We start from the raw sequence: 24,003 nt of genomic DNA, 5'->3' as shown, positions 1-24,003 counted from the left end.
CCCCACTACAGTTCTCAGATCAACAGATGACCTTGATCAAGAGCACCTAAGTTGGCTGATCAGAATTCCCCCCAGCGCTGCCACTCATCCCAACTCCACGCCAGCGCTGCCACTCATCCCAACTCCACGCCAGCGCTGCCACTCATCCCAACTCCCCGCCAGCGCTGCCACTCATCCCAACTCCCCGCCAGCGCTGCCACTCATCCCAACTCCCCGCCAGCGCTGCCACTCATCCCAACTCCCCGCCAGCGCCGCCACTCATCCCAACTCCCCGCCAGCGCCGCCACTCATCCCAACTCCCCGCCAGCGCCGCCACTCATCCCAACTCCCCGCCAGCGCCGCCACTCATCCCAACTCCCCGCCAGCGCTGCCACTCATCCCAACTCCCCGCCAGCGCTGCCACTCATCCCAACTCTCCACCAGCACTGCCACTCATCCCAACTCCCCGCCAGCACTGTCACTCATCCCAACTCCCCACCAGCACTGCCACTCATCCCAACTCCATGCCAGCACTGCCACTCATCCCATTCCCCCCACCAAGGAGTAAGAGAAGGAATAAAAATAGAGAATGCATGGAAGGGAGAGGAAAAGAGGTGGAGGAACAAAGAAAAGGGAGAGAAAGAATAAGAGAAAGAACAAGAAAGAAGGCTAGAGAGAAAGTCCCCACTACAGTTCTCAGATCAACAGATGACCTTGATCAAGAGCACCTAAGTTGGCTGATCAGAATTCCCCCCAGCGCTGCCACTCATCCCAACTCCCCGCCAGCGCTGCCACTCATGCCAACTCCCCGCCAGCGCTGCCACTCATCCCAACTCCACGCCAGCGCTGCCACTCATCCCAACTCCACGCCAGCGCTGCCACTCATCCCAACTCCACGCCAGCTCTGCCACTCATCCCAACTCCACGCCAGCTCTGCCACTCATCCCAACTCCCCGCCAGCGCTGCCACTCATCCCAACTCCCCGCCAGCGCTGCCACTCATCCCAACTCCCCGCCAGCTCTGCCACTCATCCCAACTCCCCGCCAGCTCTGCCACTCATCCCAACTCCCCGCCAGCGCTGCCACTCATCCCAACTCCCCGCCAGCGCTGCCACTCATCCCAACTCCCCGCCAGCGCTGCCACTCATCCCAACTCCCCGCCAGCGCTGCCACTCATCCCAACTCCCCGCCAGCGCTGCCACTCATCCCAACTCCCCGCCAGCGCTGCCACTCATCCCAACTCCCCGCCAGCTCTGCCACTCATCCCAACTCCTCGCCAGCGCTGCCACTCATCCCAACTCCCCGCCAGCGCTGCCACTCATCCCAACTCCCCGCCAGCACTGCCACTCATCCCAACTCCATGCCAGCACTGCCACTCATCCCATTCCCCCCACCAAGGAGTAAGAGAAGGAATAAAAATAGAGAATGCATGGAAGGGAGAGGAAAAGAGGTGGAGGAACAAAGAAAAGGGAGAGAAAGAATAAGAGAAAGAACAAGAAAGAAGGCTAGAGAGAAAGTCCCCACTACAGTTCTCAGATCAACAGATGACCTTGATCAAGAGCACCTAAGTTGGCTGATCAGAATTCCCCCCAGCGCTGCCACTCATCCCAACTCCCCGCCAGCGCTGCCACTCATGCCAACTCCCCGCCAGCGCTGCCACTCATCCCAACTCCACGCCAGCGCTGCCACTCATCCCAACTCCACGCCAGCGCTGCCACTCATCCCAACTCCACGCCAGCTCTGCCACTCATCCCAACTCCCCGCCAGCGCTGCCACTCATCCCAACTCCCCGCCAGCGCTGCCACTCATCCCAACTCCCCGCCAGCTCTGCCACTCATCCCAACTCCCCGCCAGCTCTGCCACTCATCCCAACTCCCCGCCAGCGCTGCCACTCATCCCAACTCCCCGCCAGCGCTGCCACTCATCCCAACTCCCCGCCAGCGCTGCCACTCATCCCAACTCCCCGCCAGCTCTGCCACTCATCCCAACTCCCCGCCAGCTCTGCCACTCATCCCAACTCCCCGCCAGCGCTGCCACTCATCCCAACTCCCCGCCAGCGCTGCCACTCATCCCAACTCCCCGCCAGCTCTGCCACTCATCCCAACTCCCCGCCAGCGCTGCCACTCATCCCAACTCCCCGCCAGCGCTGCCACTCATCCCAACTCCCCGCCAGCGCTGCCACTCATCCCAACTCCACGCCAGCGCTGCCACTCATCCCAACTCCCCGCCAGCGCTGCCACTCATCCCAACTCCACGCCAGCGCTGCCACTCATCCCAACTCCACGCCAGCGCTGCCACTCATCCCAACTCCACGCCAGCTCTGCCACTCATCCCAACTCCCCGTCAGCGCTGCCACTCATCCCAACTCCCCGCCAGCGCTGCCACTCATCCCAACTCCCCGCCAGCTCTGCCACTCATCCCAACTCCCCGCCAGCGCTGCCACTCATCCCAACTCCCCGCCAGCGCTGCCACTCATCCCAACTCCCCGCCAGCGCTGCCACTCATCCCAACTCCCCGCCAGCGCTGCCACTCATCCCAACTCCCCGCCAGCGCTGCCACTCATCCCAACTCCCCGCCAGCGCTGCCACTCATCCCAACTCCCCGCCAGCGCTGCCACTCATCCCAACTCCCCGCCAGCGCTGCCACTCATCCCAACTCCCCGCCAGCTCTGCCACTCATCCCAACTCCCCGCCAGCACTGCCACTCATCCCAACTCCATGCCAGCACTGCCACTCATCCCATTCCCCCCACCAAGGAGTAAGAGAAGGAATAAAAATAGAGAATGCATGGAAGGGAGAGGAAAAGAGGTGGAGGAACAAAGAAAAGGGAGAGAAAGAATAAGAGAAAGAACAAGAAAGAAGGCTAGAGAGATGGTTGGGGGGGAAACTAGACAATAGGATAGACTAGATAAAAGGGAAAGAAAGGAGAACAAAGAAAGAGTGGTCCATCCTAAAACGTACCGTAAGGGGTTTAATACTTAGGAGGAGGCTTGCTCCCTGATTGTGGCTTGCATGTGGATTTTCTGAACATAAGTGGATTTTTTTGAACTAAAGTGGAGAGTTAATAACCAGGAGTTGTGCTTTGACTGCTTCTGCTTGACTGCTTCTGCTTGCAAGTGTTGTTTTTGGGGGTGTTTTATTTTCTCCCCTCCTTTATTTGATACATTTGCTAGCAGTTTTTAAAAGACCTTTTTTGCTGACACTTTTTAAACAGCATTTTTTTTCTCCCTTCTTTCTTCCTCCCAAATTAGGGGAGGGGTTAATTGTTCACAGGTGTATAAAGGTAGTTATACAAACTCCCCCTTGAGCTTGCTCCCCGATTGTGGCTTGCATGTGGATTTTCTGAACATAAGTGGATTTTTTTGAACTAAAGTGGAGAGTTAATAACCAGGAGTTGAAAACAGGAGTCTCTAACCTCTATCCTACATCCATCCTCCCCTCCATTTTAAAGATCCCACTGCAAGGGGCAACCAGACAGCTTTCCAGAAATGTCAGGCTGACAGCAAGCCAGATTCACCGGATCAGAGTGTTTTAAGGGGACAACCGCAGCCAGGTAAGCTCGCACCTCCACTCCCCCCCCCCAGTGATTGTTCCAGGGACTCTGTCCGACCGCCTACGGGGATCAGGAAGGAATTTTTGCCCCACTGGTGCATTTGGCTGCTACTGTCAGGGGGTTTTTTGCCTTCCTCTGGAACAACCATAGGTTAGCATACCCCTACCTCCGGCCTCCTTTCCATTTTTTACGCTATCCTAGGACGACTATTCCAGATCACAGCCAGACTTCTTTTCTAAGCGGAGACCTCCACCTTAAGTAAAGGCAGCTGGAACAGCCAGCAACCGAATACAACAACTCCTTCCGCATCCATATAGGCATCCCCTGATCAACTTGCGCGCTAATAGCCTCAAGCACGGCGGCAAGTCTGATACCTAGCCCCACCTCAGGATCAATACCCTGATCAGGATCATAATCTTAGGCCCATAGTACCATCAACAGCATCCAAAAACCATGTGCTACTTCAAATACTCAGCTGAAGTTCTGCACAGATTAAGGAACATCAACACCACATTGCCATCTTCCATACAAAAAATACTTCAAAGAGAACAACTATTAAAAACCGGACGACAAGCAGCTCCCAACCACAGGAAGACATCTACTCGACCACTACAATTAGATTGCGCCTTGATTAACGCCAGGTCTGCAGTCAAACATAGACTGGAAGTACACGACTTCATCATCGAGAACAATGTAGACTGTCTCTTCATCACCGAAAGCTGGTTAACCTCTGACTGCAACACCATCCTCACCGAATTGGTGCCGGAAAACTACAGGATCCTAACCGAACACCGGATAGGGAAAAAAGGAGGAGGCCTAGCAGTGATCTTTAAAGATCACCTGGATCTCACTAAACCATCATCTCAGAACCCAGTGTCTTTTATGGAAACCCTGACGCTACATTTTCAACCAACACCCCATGACACCACTCATATACTACTGTGCTACAGACCACCGGGACCAAAGTCCAATCTTCTTTCACCCCTCACGGAATCCTTTGCAATGCACACCCTAAAATTCAAAAATTTCCTGGCACTCGGAGATTTCAACCTTTGGGCAAACGAGCCTAAAGACCCCATCGCGACTGCCTGCATCAATCAACTAGAAGAACTGGGTCTACAGCAACTGATAAAGACTCCCACGCATGGGTCAGGACACACCCTGGACCTCATTTTCAAACAGAACATCGACGTCAACATACTCGACAACATAACTCTGCCATGGACGGATCACCACGCCATCAAATTCAAAATCACTACCAACATCACCAACGCAAAACGGAAACCTGTAACAACGCACTGGACCAGATCTCATAAAAAACTGTACTCCGAAGCCTTCAAAACCACTCTGTCCAAAAAAATATCTACAATAACCTTAAACCACTCTACGGAGGAAACACTCAACTCCCTGAACAAGGCATTACTGCAATCAGCAGACTCGGTAGCACCAAAACGCAGGGCTCTCATCAGGAAGAAAAATGCTGGATGGTTTAATAGCTCCCTCTCCGTACTAAAGCAAGAACGCAGAAGAGCGGAAAGAACATGGAGAAGAAATCCCACCGAGGAAAACCTATTTAACTACAAAGGTCTGACAGAGAATTATCGGAAAGCAATCTTCAAAGCCAAAAAGGACCACTTCTCATATACAATCTCAACGGCCGCAAACCAACCACGGGAACTGTTTAAACTGGTTAATCAATCAATGAATCCGGTGTGCCTAGAACCCCCAGAAAGCGAATCCCAGGATTACTGTGACAAACTGTCGGATTTTTTCATCGATAAAGTCAAAACCATCAGGGAAACAATTTGTCAGAAGAAAACATCCAACCTCAGCCAGCAAATACATAAAGAGGATGTCCGCACCAACATACCGCAACCGCCAAAATTTTCACTATCCCCAATTACCGTAGACACCGCAAAAAACATCATTAATAAACTGCGTGACAGTACCTCACCTATTGACATCATCCCCACAAAACTACTGAAAGAATGCTCCGACATCGTGGCTCCAACCATAACCCACCTCATAAACCGATCATTCCACGAAGGGATTGTTCCCAGCATCCTCAAACAAGGCATCGTCAAACCTCTACTCAAGAAACCAAACCTGGACCCTCAGGATCCAAACAACCGTAGGCCAATTACAAGCCTCAACACCATTTCTAAGATCATGGAGAAAGCTGTAGTACATCAGCTACAACTTCACCTGGATACTCACAAACTCCTGGACCCGCTGCAATCAGGCTTCCGCCCGGGTCATGGAACAGAAACAGCTCTCCTCAAGATTTGGGATGACGCCCTCGAAGCGGCAGATGACGGAGAGCCGTGTCTCCTCGTACTGCTAGACCTAAGTGCAGCGTTTGATACAGTAGATCACAATACTCTACTCGTCCGCCTCACAGAAGTAGCCGGAGTCCAAGACATAGATCTCCATTGGTTCGCGTCCGTCCTAGGAAATCGGTCACAGACAGTGAAACTAGGAAAATTCCTCTCCGAAACTCGGGCAGTCACCTGCGGAGTCCCTCAAGGCTCTCCGTTGTCACCCGTTCTCTTCAACATTTACATTCGCCCACTCCTTCAAATCATCAGATGCTCAGATCTCTGCTTCCACTCTTACGCTGACGACACGCAACTTTATTTCCGGATCAATGGAAAAAAAGATCACCAACAACAACTTGAAAACTGCCTCAAATCAATAGAGGACTGGATGACCACCAACTCCCTCCAGCTGAACCAATCAAAGACAGAGCTTCTTATCTTACACCCAAATCATAAGCCCGCAACCAAAACCTCCTGGTCTCCACCAACCGTCTTTGGGCAGACTATCTCCCCAAAGACCAAAGCGAAGAGTCTCGGGGTTATTTTAGACGCACAAATGTCAATGGATGCGCAAATAGGAGCAGTAGTCAGTCGATCTCACCATCTGCTGCGCATGCTTCGCAGACTCATCCCTTTTATCCCAAAGAATGACAAAGCAGTGGTAGTTGGAACAATCATTAATTCACGACTGGACTACGCAAACTCGCTTTACATAGGATTACCACAATATCAACTTGCGCGATTACAACTGATCCAAAACACAGCGGCAAGGCTGATAACAGGAAAAAAACCCTGGGAATCCATTTCTCCTTCACTGAGGAGCTTACATTGGCTAACCATAAAAAAATCGGATCACGTTCAAGACCCTTTGCCTCACCCACAAATGCGTGCATAGAGAAGCTCCGCAATACCTAATGGAGAAAATAAATCATTACACACCAAACCGCAGTCTTCGATCAGCCAACAAAAACCTCCTCCTCGTGCCCAAAGCCCGGTATAAATCCAAGGGGGATCGGAGATTCGCTGTCCAAGGGCCTCAGCTATGGAATGCTCTACCAATCAACATCCGCCAGGAAGAAAATCACCTGGCTTTTAGGAAAAAACTCAAGACCTTCCTCTTTTAGCAGATGATCAAAGCTCGCCACAGCGCCTAGAGGCGATTCAGTTCGCATTGTGCGCTATATAAGTATTTCATTCATTCATACATACTGTACGAGTGGAAGGGACTCAGGGAGCGCTAAATATCCATGGGTTAGGGGCACAAATTACTTGTCTTGCCTTGGGTGCTGACAACCCACGCTACGAAAATAATTTTACTGCTAGGGATCCTCACAACTTGGGAAATTTTATGAAGGGGTCACGGCACTAGAAGGGTTGAGAACCACTGCACTAGAACCTTCTGACCGAAGACAACAGCAGTGCCAGTGTGAAGCCTGTGCCAGCCATCGATGCACCCAGCCATTAGCTTTCCAGAACTTTCCTTCATAAGGTGGACATGTGAGACATTATCTTCTTCATCCTTTCGGAAGGGCTATTTGTTGAATTGTTATTTATTTTGTTCCCGTTTCCCCTATGCAATTGTTGTTGACCTTCATTGTTTACTAAAGTAGAAATTGATTATCACCACTGGTCTGATCATTTGGCTGATACCACAAGGCCCCTTTCACGTGGATGGACTGTTCAGGTCCGCCTGTCAGTTCTTTAGGCAAACCTAAATGGGCGCTCCATGCAGGTCTATGGAGCGACGGATGTCAGCGGTGACCACGTCCGCTGACATCCAATCTGCTAAAATCAGACAGATACCAATACGTTCGCATCCGTCCTGGCGGATCGGATGAGATCTGATGAAAACGGACATGCTGTCAGTTTTCATCCAATCCCTCCATAGGAATCAGCGGCGCTCCGACAGGCTCCTCCCCGCTCAGTGAGCAGAGGCACAGCGGAGATCAACGAAGAGATCACCTGATGAGTTGGCGCACTCTGCTGAGCGGATCCGCCTCGTGTAAATGAGGCCTTACACTACAGTACATTCATATTGGTCCTTGCCATCAGGACATACACATACCAAGGCCAATGCAGACAGGAGCCAACCAGCACATCTTTGGAGTGTGGGAGGAAACCAAAATACTCTGAGGAGAATATGCAGATAGTGTCCTGCGTGGGATTCAAAATGTGGACCCCACTAAGCCACTGAGATTTTTATTTGGAATTCAAATTGAAACAAAGAATATTTCAAAGCTATACTTCCAGGTAATAAGGTTTCTTAGGGTTTCTTTAATTTCGAGTTACCTGCAGTTTGGCGTTCTGTGTCTGTAGAGTTGTGTTTTGCTCCTGCAGTGAAATGGTTTGTTTCTGAAGAGTCAGAATTTGTGCTTGTAAGTTGTCATTCTGAGTTTCCAGTTGTTTCAGTTGAGTTTTCAGCGCTTGCTTTTCTGCCTGCAGAGTAGCATTCTGAAGAAAAACAGAAATGAGGCCATGTCAATGATCAGATAAGATGTGCGCTCACAATATACTACCATGTATACCTGTGCTCAGTGCAATGTAAGCACCCCGTTTTACATACAAGATTAAAGTGATTGTAAACAATCACCTTGTAAGACAACCCATTTCGTTTAAAATAGAAATGAAATGCAAAACATTTTTCTATAGATATAAAAAAAAAAAAAAAAAAAAAACATTATAAATACCTTTTTTTAAATAAATGATCACATTCTCTCTGTTCTCAGCTGGCATTAGAGCTGGGGGGGAGGAGACACAACAGTACACTGAGCTTGCCAGTGAATGGCTGTGCAGTGGGGTGGTGTCAGGGCAAGTCTGATCATTGGAGGAGAGTACACAGAGTTCCCAGCACAGCTAGATAACTGACCACACTGTGTTCTCCTGCTTAGTGTGGTCAGGTTTTAATAGGAAAGCAGAGGGGTTGGCAGGAACACCAGGGATTTCACACAAAGGAAGCAATACAAAAAGAACAGGATATCTTCTCATACAAGTACATGGTACAGCAGGCGCATATCAGGAATATGAATTGTTGGGGTAACAAACGCTTTAATAGAGCATAAAGGGCTGGCACACCATAGAGTAGGGCCAGTTGTATGCAAGTTACGTTTTTATCCTATTTTTATTCTGAAAGAAAACAACAAAATAAAATTTTCCTTCCGGTCTTCAAAATCTTGCTTTCCTCTAAGCGGACTGAAAAAAAAAAAAAATGATGATGTCCTTTGTGGTTGACTGTGAATAATTGCACTCATTTTGCAGGTACTGTATCTCTATGAAGAACAAAGACAAACCTATTATTACATCAAACTTTTGGTTGATAACGGGTGCCTATAGTGAAAGAGCTACTACAGTTGACCATACAGGGGTTGAATTTTGGACGATTCTTACAGAACTGGGTGAAATTCAATTCCTGCCTGGCTTGACAAAAGTTTAATTTTCAATCAACTTTTGTTGAAGGAACTGGGTGGAAAAATTCTTGGCTTGACAGCGCCTGCATCCAATCAGTTCTGGATTATTTTGGATATTTTGACAGCCGGCTGTCATAAAACATTAGTCGGTACTACAACTATGACATGCTGTTTAGCATGGATAGTGGAATCAATCGATTTCCCTTGTTCAGTCCTCAGGGCTGAATGGGAGATAACTTTGTGAGTGTGACCAGCTTACGTTCCATACGTGTAAGTACGGTAGGTAACCTACTGTATGTGTAGTTAGCATCCGGCTGCCCAGGTCAAGGGGGGAAGAGGTCAATGTTTTTGCCGCCTTTCCCAGTAATTTCGCAGGATTTTGCTGAGGTCCAGCTTCCCTCCCTTGTTCTATAAAAGGGAAGAGGTCCGGATGCCAGGGGGGACTCCGGGGAACATATGGGGAATCTACATTAAAGACTTGTCGGGACCTATGATCCACCTGGAATGCCAAATCATTGGGAGAACTCTGCAACATGCTGTTTATGATCCATGGTAAACAGCATGTCATAGTTGCACTACTGGCTACTGTTTTATCCAAGATAATCCAAATCTGATTGGATGCAGGTGCTGTCCAGCCAGGAATTTTCCACCCAGTTCCCTCAACAAAAGTTGATTGAAAAATTTAACTTCTGTCAAGCCAGGTGGTGCCGAGCGCGGCCAGACGGCGATTGAATTTTAACCAGTTCTTTAAGAATCGTCCAAAACTCAACCCCCGTATGGCTAACTGTAGTAACTCTTTAAATATAGGCACACTTTATCAACCAAAACTTTGATGTAATAACAGGTTTGTCCTTGTTGGAGCACCGCCAAGTTTGGACTTGAGACTTTAACCTGGGGCAGCCACAGTTAGGTTCTGTTAAGACCGGAATGTTGTTACATGTTATACTTGTTGCCAAGTTTACAGTAAACATCGATTCATCTGCCCTGAGCCTTGTCTGAAGTTGTTCCAAAGGGGTACATGTGAGGTCTAGGCACACTACTAAAGAATTTGGGCATAAAACCATAATGTGAGATATTTGCAACACCACTACAGTAAAGGTTTAAGAGTTACTATGAGGAGAAGAGGCAACCAGTCGTTGGCGTGGTATCTGATAAGTGACAGGCTCTCCGATAGTGTATGTATGGGTGTGAGGGGTTTCGGTGCTTGGACGCCCTCCTTAGTGGTCCCTCACCGGGAGTGGACTAGTGTTAAGTAGATCTATGCCCGGTCACTTGGTAGAAAAGGAAAAGAGTTAAGTGAAAGCATGCATGAGGTCCACACTATGTGCTCGGTGGGACCCAAGGTCTAAGGAGGAATGCCTTATCTTAGGTACTGCACACATGCAGCTCATCACCGAGTTAGGAGACTGCCTTAATGTTGGACTTTCACATAACCGTGGCTCCTGCCTGGTCTATATGCTTTTCTGAGCACGCCTTCGGGTGAAGTATTATCCTGCGCCAGGGTTACTGCCACTGTTTAATGCCTTGTGTATTCCAAGAACCCACCCGGAGGGGAAACCTCTCACATGACCCTTGCTTGGCACCCAAGACGACAGGGAAACATGTAGGACATCATGTATCATCAGCCTACCCCTTCTTACATACAGCCTAGTATACTGTGAACCGTATATTTTTTTGCAGCATGTCTAGACTCCAAGTGCTGCTTACAAGCAAGCCCACTGAAATCTTATAGGGCACAGCAGCTGCATGAACAAGGCAGTGTGCATTCGGGGTAGCTTATAAGCAGCTGTGCCTGTGAAGCCACTGTGTCCTAATAGACTTCAATGGCCTTCCTGCACGCAGCACCTGTAGCCTAGACAGGTTGCAATAAATGGCCTGTCCACGGTATACAGACGTTTGTGAAAGAGGCTTAAGTGAGAAAAATAATGGTGGGAGATGCAGACCTTTTCCCAGTAATGTAGGATTTAGTGCATTACGAGTCATATATGATGTGAAACTATAGTCAAAACTTGTAAGCTCTCACTTCTGATCACCACACAAAATGCTAGATATCTCTCAGTATAGGACAGTGATGGCGAACCTTGGCACTTCAGATGTTTTGAAACTACATTTCCCATGATGCTCCACTACACTGCAGAGTGCATGAGCATCATGGGAAATGTAGTTCCAAAACATCTGGGGTGCCAAGGTTCACCATCACTGGTATAGGTCAATTTATTCATCCAATAGCTGGCTTACATTTCTCTCCACTTCTATCAAGCGATCTTTGATCTTCAGCAACTCCCTTGTGGTCTCCTGGCTCTCCCGCTCCCATTTAGTGATGGGCACACTGTCCTCTCCAGGCTTAGGAGGGTAGCTCTGCGTCAATTTCTCCTCCTCTTGTCGCTGCTTAAGAGCTTCATAATTCTTCTTCACCTATGCAAAATGATATGATAATAATTGTAATATAAAAATGTGATAGATATTATAAACACATGTAGCTCCCTCTAGTGTGCTACTAGATTAGTGTAGGAAAATGTATTGGCTCATGGTAAAATGAGTCTTGAATCAAGATGTGGTTGGGTCATGCGTTTACTGCAGGTCAAGCTGGATGACTCATACAGGCAGGTCTCTGGTGCCTCCCCTTGGTTCTAAAAGTTTGGAGAAATTTCTAGAAGCTGGAGGACGGTGGCCAGGACGGTTGATCTGCATACTTAGGGAAGCTTTGCCAATCTCCAGGCAGTGGGCCTGGCATTGTGGCTGAGCCAGCCCTTAAAGTGTTTGTAACCCTTCAATTTTTTTTAAATAAAAATAACAAGCATGCCTATACTTACCTGCTCTGTACAATCCTTTTTGCACAGAGCAGCCCTCATCCGCTTCTTCTGGGGTCCCCCGCCTGCGCTCCAGGCCCCTCCTCTTTATCGGGTGCCCCCACAGAAAGCTGCCATCTGGGCTTCCTCCTGAGTCCATTGACACTGACAATGGGACCTCGGCCCCGTCCCCACTCCAGTGCCACAGGATTTGATTGACCACAGTCCACAGTGTGAGCCTATTGCTCCCGCTGCTATTAATCTGTCCAGTGAGGAGAGAGACATTGGCTAGAGTCGCTGCACTCATGCACATCGCTTGAGTGGATCGGGCTCAGGTAAGAAAAAGGGGAGGGGGGGGGGGGGTCGGTAGCTGCAGCACAGAAGGTTTTTCACCTTAATGCTTAACATGCATTAAGGTGAAATACCTTGAGGCTGTAGAACCACTTTAAATATGGATGAGTCATGTTGGCAGGGGAGTTGGGTGGAAGATGGAGTGCTGAGGAGATGGTTGGTGTCCCTAGAGGGTAACCCCCACTGGGGGGGGGGTGTTCTTCTTCAGGCTGGCTTGGGAGGATCCTGACAGCAGTACAGTTTGAAAGGAATCTTACCTAAGAAGCAGCGGGAGGTGCGAGTACATCAACACAGTCAGGGACTTACAAGGGAAAAGACTGCCACATGTAACAAGCCTTTCTGGAATACAGCGTTGTGCTGAACTCTTTCCTTTCCCTTGCCCTGGGAGCTCTTTGGCAGCAGCCAGGTGGGCCGGTAGTTCTTAGTCATTAGAACTGGGATCAGTGTCTACGGTGGAGTTGGAGATACTCCAGTATGCAACATACAATACTTTGTGCTACTTTCTAAGGGGCTGAGAGTTCCTAGTGCTTAAGGGGCTTTTGCATGCTTTCCTTCCTGAAGAGTAGCAGCCAGGGAAACTAATCTCGGCAGTATAAAAATAACTCACAGTTTTTAGTTCTTGGCGTAGCTGTTGATTGAAATTAGTTGATTCTTCTAATCGGGCTTCAAGCGAGGCAATTTTTTCCTCTTTTATTTCTAGAGACTTCTTCAACGTGGATTCTAATCTGGACTCCAAAAGCTTATATCTGCTGTGAGGAGAAAAATAATGTCATCGTTATCTGCTTCTAATAACTAAAACCATTACAAAAAAAAGAAAAAGACAGCTCACCTCTAATACTGAAAGTCTTTCTGTAGTAAAAGAATGATTGACCTTCCAACTACCATAAGGCCCCATTCACACCTTACATAGTTGCCAACATTGTAAAAAAAAAAATCAGGACACTTTTTTGGCAGTAGGCGGAGTCGTGGTATAATTAGGGGGCGGGGCATGCGTTTATAGGTGTGGCATAAGAAAATGTAAATATGGGCGTGGTTTAGGTAAAATAGTGGATGTGGCTTACATGGGGCGTGGCTCAAAGGGGTGTGGTTAGAGTCTGAGATGAATGCGGGATGGAGAGAGGGAAAGGAGGGGGATGGAGAGAGGGAAAGGAGGGGGGGAGGGAAAGGAGGGACAGCAGCCCCCCGATCCTACACCACAATAGCCATATGTGTATTCCAGAGTTTGACAATCAGCAGATAAAGATACTCCAAATACCTGATGTTGGCGCTTCAATCATCCCGGCGCCATGATTGTTATGGTGTCAGGATGATTGAAGCGCATTATTTATATTATTACCTTGTAATATGAAATGAAATCATTCAACTCACCATAATGCTGAATCAGTGGGAGCCATGAGCGCGTCACTAGCCACGTTGCCTGCCACCAGATGCCATCAGGTGTCCCAAGCGGAGTCTGTCCTTACATCAGGTGCCCCATCAGAGGTACCTTCCTCACATCTGTGTCCATCAGCGGAGCCCCTCCTTACATCTGATGCCCCTCTGACATCCACAGACCGCCCCCCCCCGCCACCTACTCCACAGACTGGCCCCCCGACAGCCACAGACCGCCCCCCCACATACTTCACAGACTGGCCACCGACATTGTCTCCGCCGGCCACCGACCTCTAGCGGCCGGTGGCAAAAAAACGGGTAATTCAATTTCCCGGGACAAACCGAATTTCCCGGGACATTTCCCGGGACAAAATTAATTCGGGACAAATGTCCTAATCCTGGGAATGTCCTGGGAAATTCGGGACAGTTGGCAACTATGACCTTAGCGTCGTGTAGCTTGACACTCCAAAACGTTGTAGGAGGGAAAAAAATAGGATTTTTTCATCATACTTACCTGTAAAATCCTTTTCGAGTACATCATGAGACACAATCAGGCTAATATTCATTACCTACTGGGTTATATTCCATCTCCAGGTGAATGGACATTGGTAGACCAAAGGTCTTCAGAGAGGAAGTGATCCCCTATATAACCCCTCCCACACAGGAAGCACTTCAGTTTTGTAGCAAGCACTGAATTCTCAAAAAAAGAGGGGAGGGATCTCTGTGTCCCATGATGTAATCAAAGAAAATAATTTTACAGGTAAGACAAAAAAATTCTATTTTCTTTTTCATACATCATGGGATGCAGAGTCAAGCTAATATTCATTATCTACTGGGATGTCCCAGAGCAATAGCCTTGAGGGGAGGGAAACACACTGCCAAACAATAGCCATCAGAACTTATACGGCAGCCCGCAGTACACTGCAGCTGAAAGCCGAATCCTCGGCTGCTCGAACATCCACTTGATACAATTTTGTGAACGTATGCACTGAAGACCAGGTAGCAGCTTTATAAATTTGAGCCACAGATACCTGATGGCGAAAAGCACAGGAGGTTCCTACACCCCTGGTAGAATGAGCTCTCACCCTAAAGGGAGGAGCTTTGTGTTTCAGATTCTATGATCAATTGACAGACTAATGGAAGCCTTGGAAGTCACCTGCCCTTCTTGGGTCCTTTTGGTAAAACAAAAAAGGAGTCTTTTCTCGGCTCTCCGGAGATCTAGACAAATAAACCTGGACTGCCCGGACAATTATCCAATGAGTGGATCTCTTCTGCTGAGCGAGGCTGAGAGAAAAAAGAAGGCAAAATTATGTCCCAATTTAAATGAAAGGCCAACACCACTTCGGGCAAAAAGGATAGAATAGGTCATAACACGACCCTGTCATGGTGAAGGCTCAAGTATGGTTTGCTGCATGAAAGGGCCGCCAACTCCGACACCTTCTAGTCAAGTCGTTTCTGTAACACAGACAACACCAAGTTCAAATCCCAAGGACACATAGGTGACCTAATGGGGGGAAGCAAGCGAGCTACCCCCTGCATAAAGGTTTGGATCAGTGAATGGGAGGCTAAAGGCCTTTGGAAGAATACTGATAGGGCCGTGATCTCTGATTGTACTCAAAGCCAATTTGATTTCCACAGCTGACTGTAGAAAGGAGAGAATTCTCCCAATCACGTATTTTCCAAGGATGCCATTTTCTGGATTCACACCAAGCAATATAAATTTACCAGACCTTATAATAAATTTTTCTAGTGACAGCTTTTCTAGCATTCACTAGGGTAGATACTACTGGTCCCGAGATGCCAAAGTCCTTCAGCACCCTGGCTTCAATAGCCATGCCATCAAATTTAGAGAGACTGTAAGTTGGAGTGGAATACAGGACCTTGAGACAGTAGATTGGGGTGATGTGGAAGCGTCCATGGCCTGTCTATTGTCAGTCTCACAATTTCTGGGAACCAGGGCCTTCTGGGCCAGGCTGGTGCCACCAGAATGACTGGAACCCCTTCTTTCCAAATCCTGCTCAACAAATGTGGGAGGAGAGGGATGGGAGGGAAAGCATAAACCAGGGAGTACTGATGCCATGGAACTATCAGAGCATCTGCTCCGATTGCCAGAGGATCCCTTGTTTGGGACACAAATTGCTGTAGCTTCTTGTTAAACCTGGATGCCAATAAGTCGACCTCTGGTCATCCTCAATGCTGGCAAATTTCCTTGAACACCCCTGGGTTTAGGGACCATAGAATGTATTAAGATAAAAAACCTTTTCCCTTTACAACTCCTTTAAGCCTGATACACATGATGAGAATATCAGATGAACGATCCTCCGTTTTTTTTATTGGCATGCTAGTCTCATTTAGAAAATGAAGAGGTTACTCAACTTAAAGCGGAGGTCCACCCTAAAGTGGACCTTCCGCTCATTGGAATCCTACCCCCCCTCCGGCGCAACAATTGCCACCTTCCAGGGGGGAGGGGGGTGCAGGTCCCTGTACAGTACAGGTATCTGCACCCACTTCCGGCGTAGATTCTGCAGAAAGGAACGCCCCTTTCCGCAGAATCTATGCCCCTTTCCGAAAGTCCCCCGCTGCCTGCTGGGAAACACACGGATCCCAGAGACAGCGGGGACCATCCTTATTGCGCAGCGCGACTCGCGCATGCGCAGTAGGGAACCGGGAAATGAAGCCGAAAGGCTCCAGTTCCTGATTCCCATAACCAAGATGGCGGCGGCAGCACCCGAGAGACGATCGAGAGATCGGCTTTGGGTGCCGACATCGCAGGCGCGCTGGGCGGGTAAGTGTCCTTATTTTAAAAGTCAGCAGCTGCAGTATTTGTAGCTGCTGGCTTTAAAAAAAAAAAAAAACGGCGGAACTCCCGGCGGACTCCCGCTTTAAGAAAACTCTTGTATGACAGAATACAAACTTCGAAAGTGATGTTATGTATTATATTATAATTTATTCTTTCATTTCTGAGCATGCGTAGTCTTGCTCTTCTGATTTTTTTCAGACAAGAACTGTACTGATTAAATGAAAATCGTACATTCTGATATCGTACGAGAACATTTTTCTTGTTTGTTCCTTCGGATAATTTTGGATGAACTCTTGTGATTGGCTCTCAAAAACTGTGTACCAACAATCAGATTATCGTACGATCACTTCAAAAGCGGTATTTTTCATTTTGATTTTCTGATCGTGTGTACTGGGAACCTTGGAGAAGCTTCCAGAAACAGAAGGTGGAGTCTAGGAGGAGCTGCTTGGAGTATTGATGAAGGCCCCAGCCAATCCCCAGCAGGTGGGCTGGCATCTCTTAAATACTCTGGGGTCATGTCAACAACAGAGGGTCGGGGTGGAAGATGGAGAAGAAGTGCTAAGGAGGCTTTTGGAGGCCCTTGAGGGTGCCCCCTAGTTGCGGGGGGGGGGGGGGGGGCCTGAACCTGGATGCAAGGAGGCAACAGTAAAGACAGTGGGAGAGAACCAGCACGTTCAGTTCTCCAGTAGAGGTCAGTCAGGTGTTTGGTGAGTGTGGCAGTCTGGGAGGACTGTAGGAAGTAGCCTGGAGGGCTAGTGAGAGGTGCAGCTGCAGCCAGGCAGGCAGCGCCTGAAGAGATTGTACTGGGATCAGTAGCCACAAGGATGTAGCTGGACACTGGACATTTTCCCTACACACCAAAGGGACAAAAGGTCTCTGCCTGTCAAGGGCTTTCGCTGTGATCTGGCTGAGCGTTTTTCAGAAACTACTGTACGTGTCCCAGTGGAGTCTGTTTTCTGCAAACAAGAGGGGTGTATATAGCTGTTTAACGTCAAGTGGGCATCCCATAATCTTCCTAATCCCCATCCAAGTTTTATTTCCTCAATAAAATACAAAAAACAAAAGTGCTGGACTGTTTCCTGACTCAAGAGAGTCTGTGGAAATTCAGTGTGCCTGGTTGTGCAGGGTGGGGTATCCCAATTAACCAGCAGCTCCTACGTGGGGTGTGCTACACTGGAAAGTGCAAAATGTGGTGAAGCTCTGCATAGAAGTTTAATTTATAAGAGGCCTTAGCGCTGATATGATAAATATGTAGGGATAAACAATAGAAAAAAACCTGAAAGATTAGGCTGTGACCATATAAGTGTTCTGTATACTGCATAGAAGCCAATCAGCTTCCAGGTTTTATTTTCAAAGCTCAATTGAACAATTTGAAGTTCGAAGCTGAATGGCTACCATGCACAGCTGCACCAGATTCTGCACTCTCCAGTTTTAGTAAATCAACCCCTATTTGCTTTTAGTAAAACAACTTCATAGATCCCTGATGGATGCAAGACAGGAGGACTTCTGAACAGCTGTTCATAGGAACAATAGATTCATAAGCAGATCTGCTCCTGTCAGCTGAGCGTGCATATTTATGCACGGAGTGAGCAGACAACCCCAGAGCAAGCTTTATTTCAGAAGAACACTGCCAATTTACTTATTATTTCCATCATTTTTACTGTTTTATGGGTAATTTGTACAAACAAGAAGTTATCATACAGAATGTGTCAAATAACGCGTATATTGGAAAAATGGTAAATCCAGTATGTGCAGTTCATCTGATTTGTACTCTTAAAGTGGTGTTGCCACCAAAAAATAAAAAAGTGCTTAAAATTCTTTAAAAAAATAAATTGGAAATTTTTTTTTACTCACCTCTAAATACCTGTTGCTAGGGGGTCCCTCGTAGTCTGCCTTTTTCCTTGCCCGGGCTGGTGACATCACTTCCCCTTGCGCCGCACAGTCATCTGGGACCTGTCACGTGTCCCAGATGACTGTGCGGAATATCACGGCGCCCTGCGCCGCTCGCGCATGTGCAGTGGGTGCCCGGCTGTAAAGCCACAGCCGAGTGCCCACAGTATGAATGACGGCGCCGTGAGCGGAGCGGGGGAAAGAGGGGGGCTTCATTCCCCCCTCATCGCTGGACCCTGGGAAGTGTCTGATTATTAAAAGTCAGCAGCTGCAGTATTTGTAGCTGCTGACTTTTAATTTTTTTTAGGGGCACCCCACTTTTTTTTTTTTTTTGCAAATCTGTTTATTGGAATTTCAGACAGTGAACAAGTAACCAAAAGCAAAACAAGACAGACAAAAACAAAAACAAAAACACATACATTGGTCACGATTAGTGTTACAGGCGTGACGTGTAAAGAGTTGCAATATAAGACAGTGCATTACATGAAAAAACATGTCGGAGAATTCAAGGCATCTCACCGGCCACAAAGAGCCGACTCCATGTGCAGTAGGATGACTCAGGACTAAACCATGCTACTCAGACATACAACATTTCCACTAGTGCATATTCCTATTCATTTACAAACGAAAATGCGTTAAGTAGGCTATGGGTCTGAGGCCGTGGAGGCATCCGCCAGCCAGCTGGACCAGACCTTGTCATATTTTTGCGGGCAACCTCTATTAACATAGCAGTCCTTGTAGAGAGGCAGGCTGTCGTTCACCAATTTTTTCCACAGGGAGAGAGGGGGAGGAGTGGGCTTACGCCAGCTGAGCGCAATGGCCTTGCGGGCATAGAAGAGAAGTAGCCCAGCTAGGGTGCGCCGCGCCACAGTGGGAATTAGCTGATCTAGCAGGCCCAGTATGCAAGTTTCTATAGAGAGTGGGAGCGATATGGAGGTGACCTGTGTAATGACCCCTAGTATCTCCTTCCAATAGTCAACAATGGCTGGGCAGGTCCAAAAAATATGAATGAAGTCCCCCGGTATTGTCCCACAACGCCAACATCCCGGCGGGGAGGCGGGGTTCATTTTGTGCAGTCTGTAGGGGGTGAAATATGCTCGGTGGGCCATCTTAAACTGTATCAGCCGATCTCTCAGGGAGACCAGGGATCTGAAGGGGAAGTCCCACATGTCATCCCAATCATCGTTATCAAAGGTGGGAATGTCTCGCATCCACTTATCTCTAAGTTTCCCCAAAGTAGGGAGGGAGGTCATTATCAAATGGGAGTAAAGTGTTGAGGTGGGCTTAGTGTCACAACTGGACTTGAGGAGGCCCTCCAATGCGGATTGGACAACCTGGGGGGGAGAGCTGGAGAACTGGCACCTGAAGGCATGGGAGAGTTGTAGATACCTAAAAAAATAACTCTGCGGGACGTTGAATTCAGAAATCAACTTGGGGAGTGGAGCCAGCGATTGGTCAGAAATCACCTGGTCTACTGTTCTAATATTGAATTTAGTCCAAGCATGGGGTTCAGGCAGTTTGTAAAACTGCTCCAGGGTGGGGTTAAGGGGCACCCCACTTTAACATAATAGTAATTGTTACGCATGGATAAACCGTTTGACCATTTTACATTTTAACAATTGATTCCTTGTCAAAAACATATTCTAACCAAGTGATTTAGAGCATTTTAGAGTATGATAAAGTATAATAAAATAAGATATAAATTAGGAATAAAATAAATATAAAAATAAAGAATAAAAAACAAAAAAAAAATATCCTAAAATCCTGGAAGGATCTGAAAATGCTTCTATATATTGAAAAATTGGACATATTAAACCACTCTCAACTCAAACACTGATAATTTGATGACAAAAAAAAATAATAATCTACCCTGCCCGCTTAAATCTTCCCTGGAATTAGAGCTAGGGACTTTCCAGAAGGAATGCATTCTGCCCATAGACCTGTGATCGATGTCCATTCAGTTGCATTGTGCGATGTTTGTTTTACGTCTGACGTCTACCAGGTTCAAGCTTGTATTATTGCTCCTTCCATAACTGAGATAATAAAATGTGTGAATTCTGACAGCGATCAAATAATTACCGACCAGCCAACAGCTGTTCATTGCATACTTCTCTGGCAGTATTTGATTTAAAACGCTGTTTAAAGCTTTCACAACACGTCCCCTTTCATTTTGTTTCACCTTTCTTTTTAAACAAAGACTGTATTCTGTCCAACTTCTGCTTTCTGAATGGTGGGCACGCTAGGGGGGCCTGTATGAGTGATAACCTGTAGATGTGTCCTTGGGGCAATACTGCTCTTCAAAGAGACTGAGCCAGGGCTTGATGAGTAAATACATTTATACTGATGGAGTCTGCCAGTCTGCGACTCCATTCAGAATTCTCTTATGGTTTCCCACAAGAACAATGACTAATCTTATTATCTGAATGCAAATAATGCCATATACCCGGTATGATTTCACTCAAAAAGGTCATGAAGCAAGGCTGCCTTGTGTGTGGCTTCATGAGCTGTAGCTCTGTTCAATACTCTAGCATGCTTTGGAGAGGTCGGTATAAAGCTGGCCTTCATTTATAGAATTTAGTTAGAAAATTGTTGTTTTGAGAACCTTCATTCAATTTCCAAAGAGTTAAAGCGGGGATCCACCGCCGTTTTTTTTCCGGGTTAATTGAAAGAATTACGTTTTCTATTTATGTTACTTTTCTTTTTTGCTAAGTATCTTGCTGCCATTTTTCGGTATTCGAAAGTCTTCATAAAAACGTCTCCTGACGTTTTCCATTTTGCCTGTGGGCATGTGAAGCCCACAGGCATCGTCTTCCGGGACACTGTGCTGTTATTGTCCCAGCAGGCACCGCCCGTATAATCTCGGATCTCGCGAATGCGCCGATTAAACCACTCGAGCGCAGACAACAACTCAGGCTGCCATCACAACGGGCGGCGTCTTAGGAAGTCCTGCCCCGTTGTGATGGCAACTGAGATGCGCGCGAGAACTCGAGCCTGGGCGCCGCACAGACTCCTGGGAAATAAAAAAAAACGATCCCAGGAGCCAGTGCGGCCGACAGGAAGCGCTGACCTGCCGCTGAAGCCCCGTCCATATCCGCAGCAGCACCGCCCCTTTCGGGAACCTCCAGGAGCAGGAGATTTAAAATAAGAAAAAAAAAACACAAGATGACGGCAGCAAGGTAAGGGGGATATCCAGCGATTAGAGAACAAGATAATCCCATAGGCATAGGAGTAGGAATTCGGGTGGAGCTCCGCTTTAATGGGAGTGATTCAACATTTGGGTTTAACCTTAGAACACCTGGCAAGTTTTTATTGCCATCTGTGCCCTCGTTAGGGAGATTCACCCTATTTGTCCTGTTTAACATTATCATCAAAAGAAAATCCCAAATCTTGGGTTGTCCTCAGAACAGTAACAGAGGAGAAAGCTTCAAATAGGGACACTAGCTATGGTGACAACCAAGGATTCCTTCACTTTGGAGGGACTTCCTCTCACTTCCTGTTTTGGCTATGGGACAGGAAGTAAAGAGAAATCTCCCCTCTCTTTCCTGGGACACGTGGCTCCCAGATCCACCACTGCCTCTTAAAAACCCTGCCAGAGCCTCTCCGGGGCGTGTTGCTAGGTATTTAGAGGTGGGGTTCGGTGGTGTGACTCACCAGTTAGGCGGGGCTGTGAGTGATATGGTGGAGAGCTGACAGAGCTGACCCGAGTTCCAGGCTATGCTGTCAGCACCGGACAGAGCAGAGAAGCCACCAGGATGCATCCTGCTCCATGAAAAAGTGAATGGAACCTGTCTGGGGGGAATAGGCTGGAGGGGAGAAGTATCTGGGCTCTGTACTGGGGGTCATACAGCTGAGGGGACCTGACTGGTGGAAGAAGTCACCTGACTGATGTGACAGTCCCACATGAAACTGTGTGTTTATTCTTATATGTAGAATATGAGCCACACCAGTGTCTGCTTACTACCCTAGCCTGTCCATATACAACCCTAGCCTGTCCATATACTACTTTGGAGGGGATGTGACCCTCCAAAAGTGAAGGACTACAGGTGACTACAGGTCCCAGCATGAACCCCTCAGAGCTTAGGAAGTGTCACCCCTCCCAACTAATGAAGGACTACAGGTCACAGCATTATCCCAAGATCTAAGATGGTCACATCCTTAGATCTCAGGGGTTCATGCTGGGACTTGTAGTGGTTTTTACCCCGCCAAAAGTGAAGGACTACAGGTCCCAGCATGAATCCCTCAGAACTCAGGAAGTGTCACACACCCCTGTCCCTATCCCCCAACCAACTAGTGAAGAACCCATGAGATCTAATGATCTAAGGGGGTCACATCCTTAGATCTCAGGGGTTCATGCTGTTACTTGTAGTCCCTCACTAGTTGCTTAACTTGGTTGGTTCAATGGGTCACTTGACTGGACTTGCTCCCCAGGCCTAAAGCTGCCAGCCCTCCCCTGACCTAAAGGGTAAAGCCTGGTACACAGTGGGTTGAACCAAAAAAAAAAACTGTCAGGTCCAGTCAGAGCCACTGTACTAACCGTCTGATATTAGTACAGCTATCCCCCCCCCAGCTGTTGTGTTCTGACAGGGGAGGCCCCCCCCCCGCCAGAACACTAATCAGCCCTCCATCAGTCTCTCCCCCCCCAGTTCTCGAAGGCTGCAGGACCATTCCCAAAGTACAGCGTGGCTCACACATGCGTAATGGGATCCGGCCATGAAGCTACAAGGAGTCAAAGTTGCCTTCCCATACTAAACATGCAGGCACCGGCAACCCGAAGACTGGTGAATAAGTGGCACAGATGAGGACGATGCTGGATCCATGGACAGGTAAGTCAACTTGGGCACATGCAGGTGAATTGTGGGTTGGCAAAATTGTGATAACAATGGGGAGACTTAAAACTTGGGCCTGCTCCGTGTTCATGCTAATTTATGGCACATTCATTGAGCCCAAAGTATATTCTTTAATTACTGTGCAACAAGCAAGAGTCTAACAGGGGTCAGCAATGCGAGGAGACTAACACACAGGTCAGTAGACATAGTGCAACAAAAAGGACTATCCCTCCCAAGCTAAAATCTTCTCCAGTACAGATCTCCTGTCCCCCCCAGCGTACAGCTCTATACTTCTAGTACAGATCTTCTCCCCTCCATGAAACCCCCTAACCAGACTAGACAGTTCACAGAGTGAGCTCACTGAGTGAAAGTCCTCCTTTGGCTGTGCCACATTACCGGAGACTGAGGAGGAAACAGAAAGAGCCCCGCCTCTCTCTAAATTGCTGCCGCCGGTCTCTGAGACCCGACCGGTGGCAGTAGCAGCGGCTGCCAAACTTATGGTTTGCACCCAGTTTCAATGCTCAGGTGCCGCAGATACTCTGGGGGTAGGGGTTGCGGAGGATTGTTGGACCCCTCTACCGCCCCCTTATCTACGCACCTGATGTTACAGAAGGTGTAAAAGCTTTGGTTGCATGAAACCTAATGAGCAATGCACAGACTAGATTTATCTCATCTCCTGTCCATAAAAAACAGATCTTACGTCAGCACCCTGCTTCCTGGCTCC

At 48.0% G+C, this 24,003-nt stretch overlaps 1 protein-coding gene across 8 annotated transcripts in view; it reads right to left on the bottom strand.

Moving 5' to 3' along the window:
• The window catches only part of CCDC88A (coiled-coil and HOOK domain protein 88A), a 325,195-nt gene that overhangs the window by 107,431 nt on the left and 193,761 nt on the right, over window positions 1-24,003 (bottom strand). For 7 of the 8 annotated variants that reach the window (XM_077485516.1, XM_077485518.1, XM_077485521.1 and 4 more), the window contains exons 17-19: window positions 13,000-13,141; window positions 11,491-11,667; window positions 8,138-8,299 (exon numbers count right to left, since the gene is read on the bottom strand). In XM_077485516.1, the coding sequence (XP_077341642.1) occupies window positions 8,138-8,299; window positions 11,491-11,667; window positions 13,000-13,141 (481 nt within the window). The remainder of the gene's footprint in view (window positions 1-8,137; window positions 8,300-11,490; window positions 11,668-12,999; window positions 13,142-24,003) is intronic. The other variant, XM_077485515.1, reaches the window with a different exon arrangement.

Source organism: Lithobates pipiens, unplaced genomic scaffold (genome assembly GCF_037356315.1).
Source record: "Lithobates pipiens isolate NorthernLeopardFrog02 unplaced genomic scaffold, aLitPip1_a1.2 Scaffold_18, whole genome shotgun sequence".
NCBI classification, from domain to species: domain Eukaryota; kingdom Metazoa; phylum Chordata; class Amphibia; order Anura; family Ranidae; genus Lithobates; species Lithobates pipiens.
Note: the sequence above shows the minus strand (reverse complement) of the source record. Positions and strands in the feature narration are given on the sequence as shown.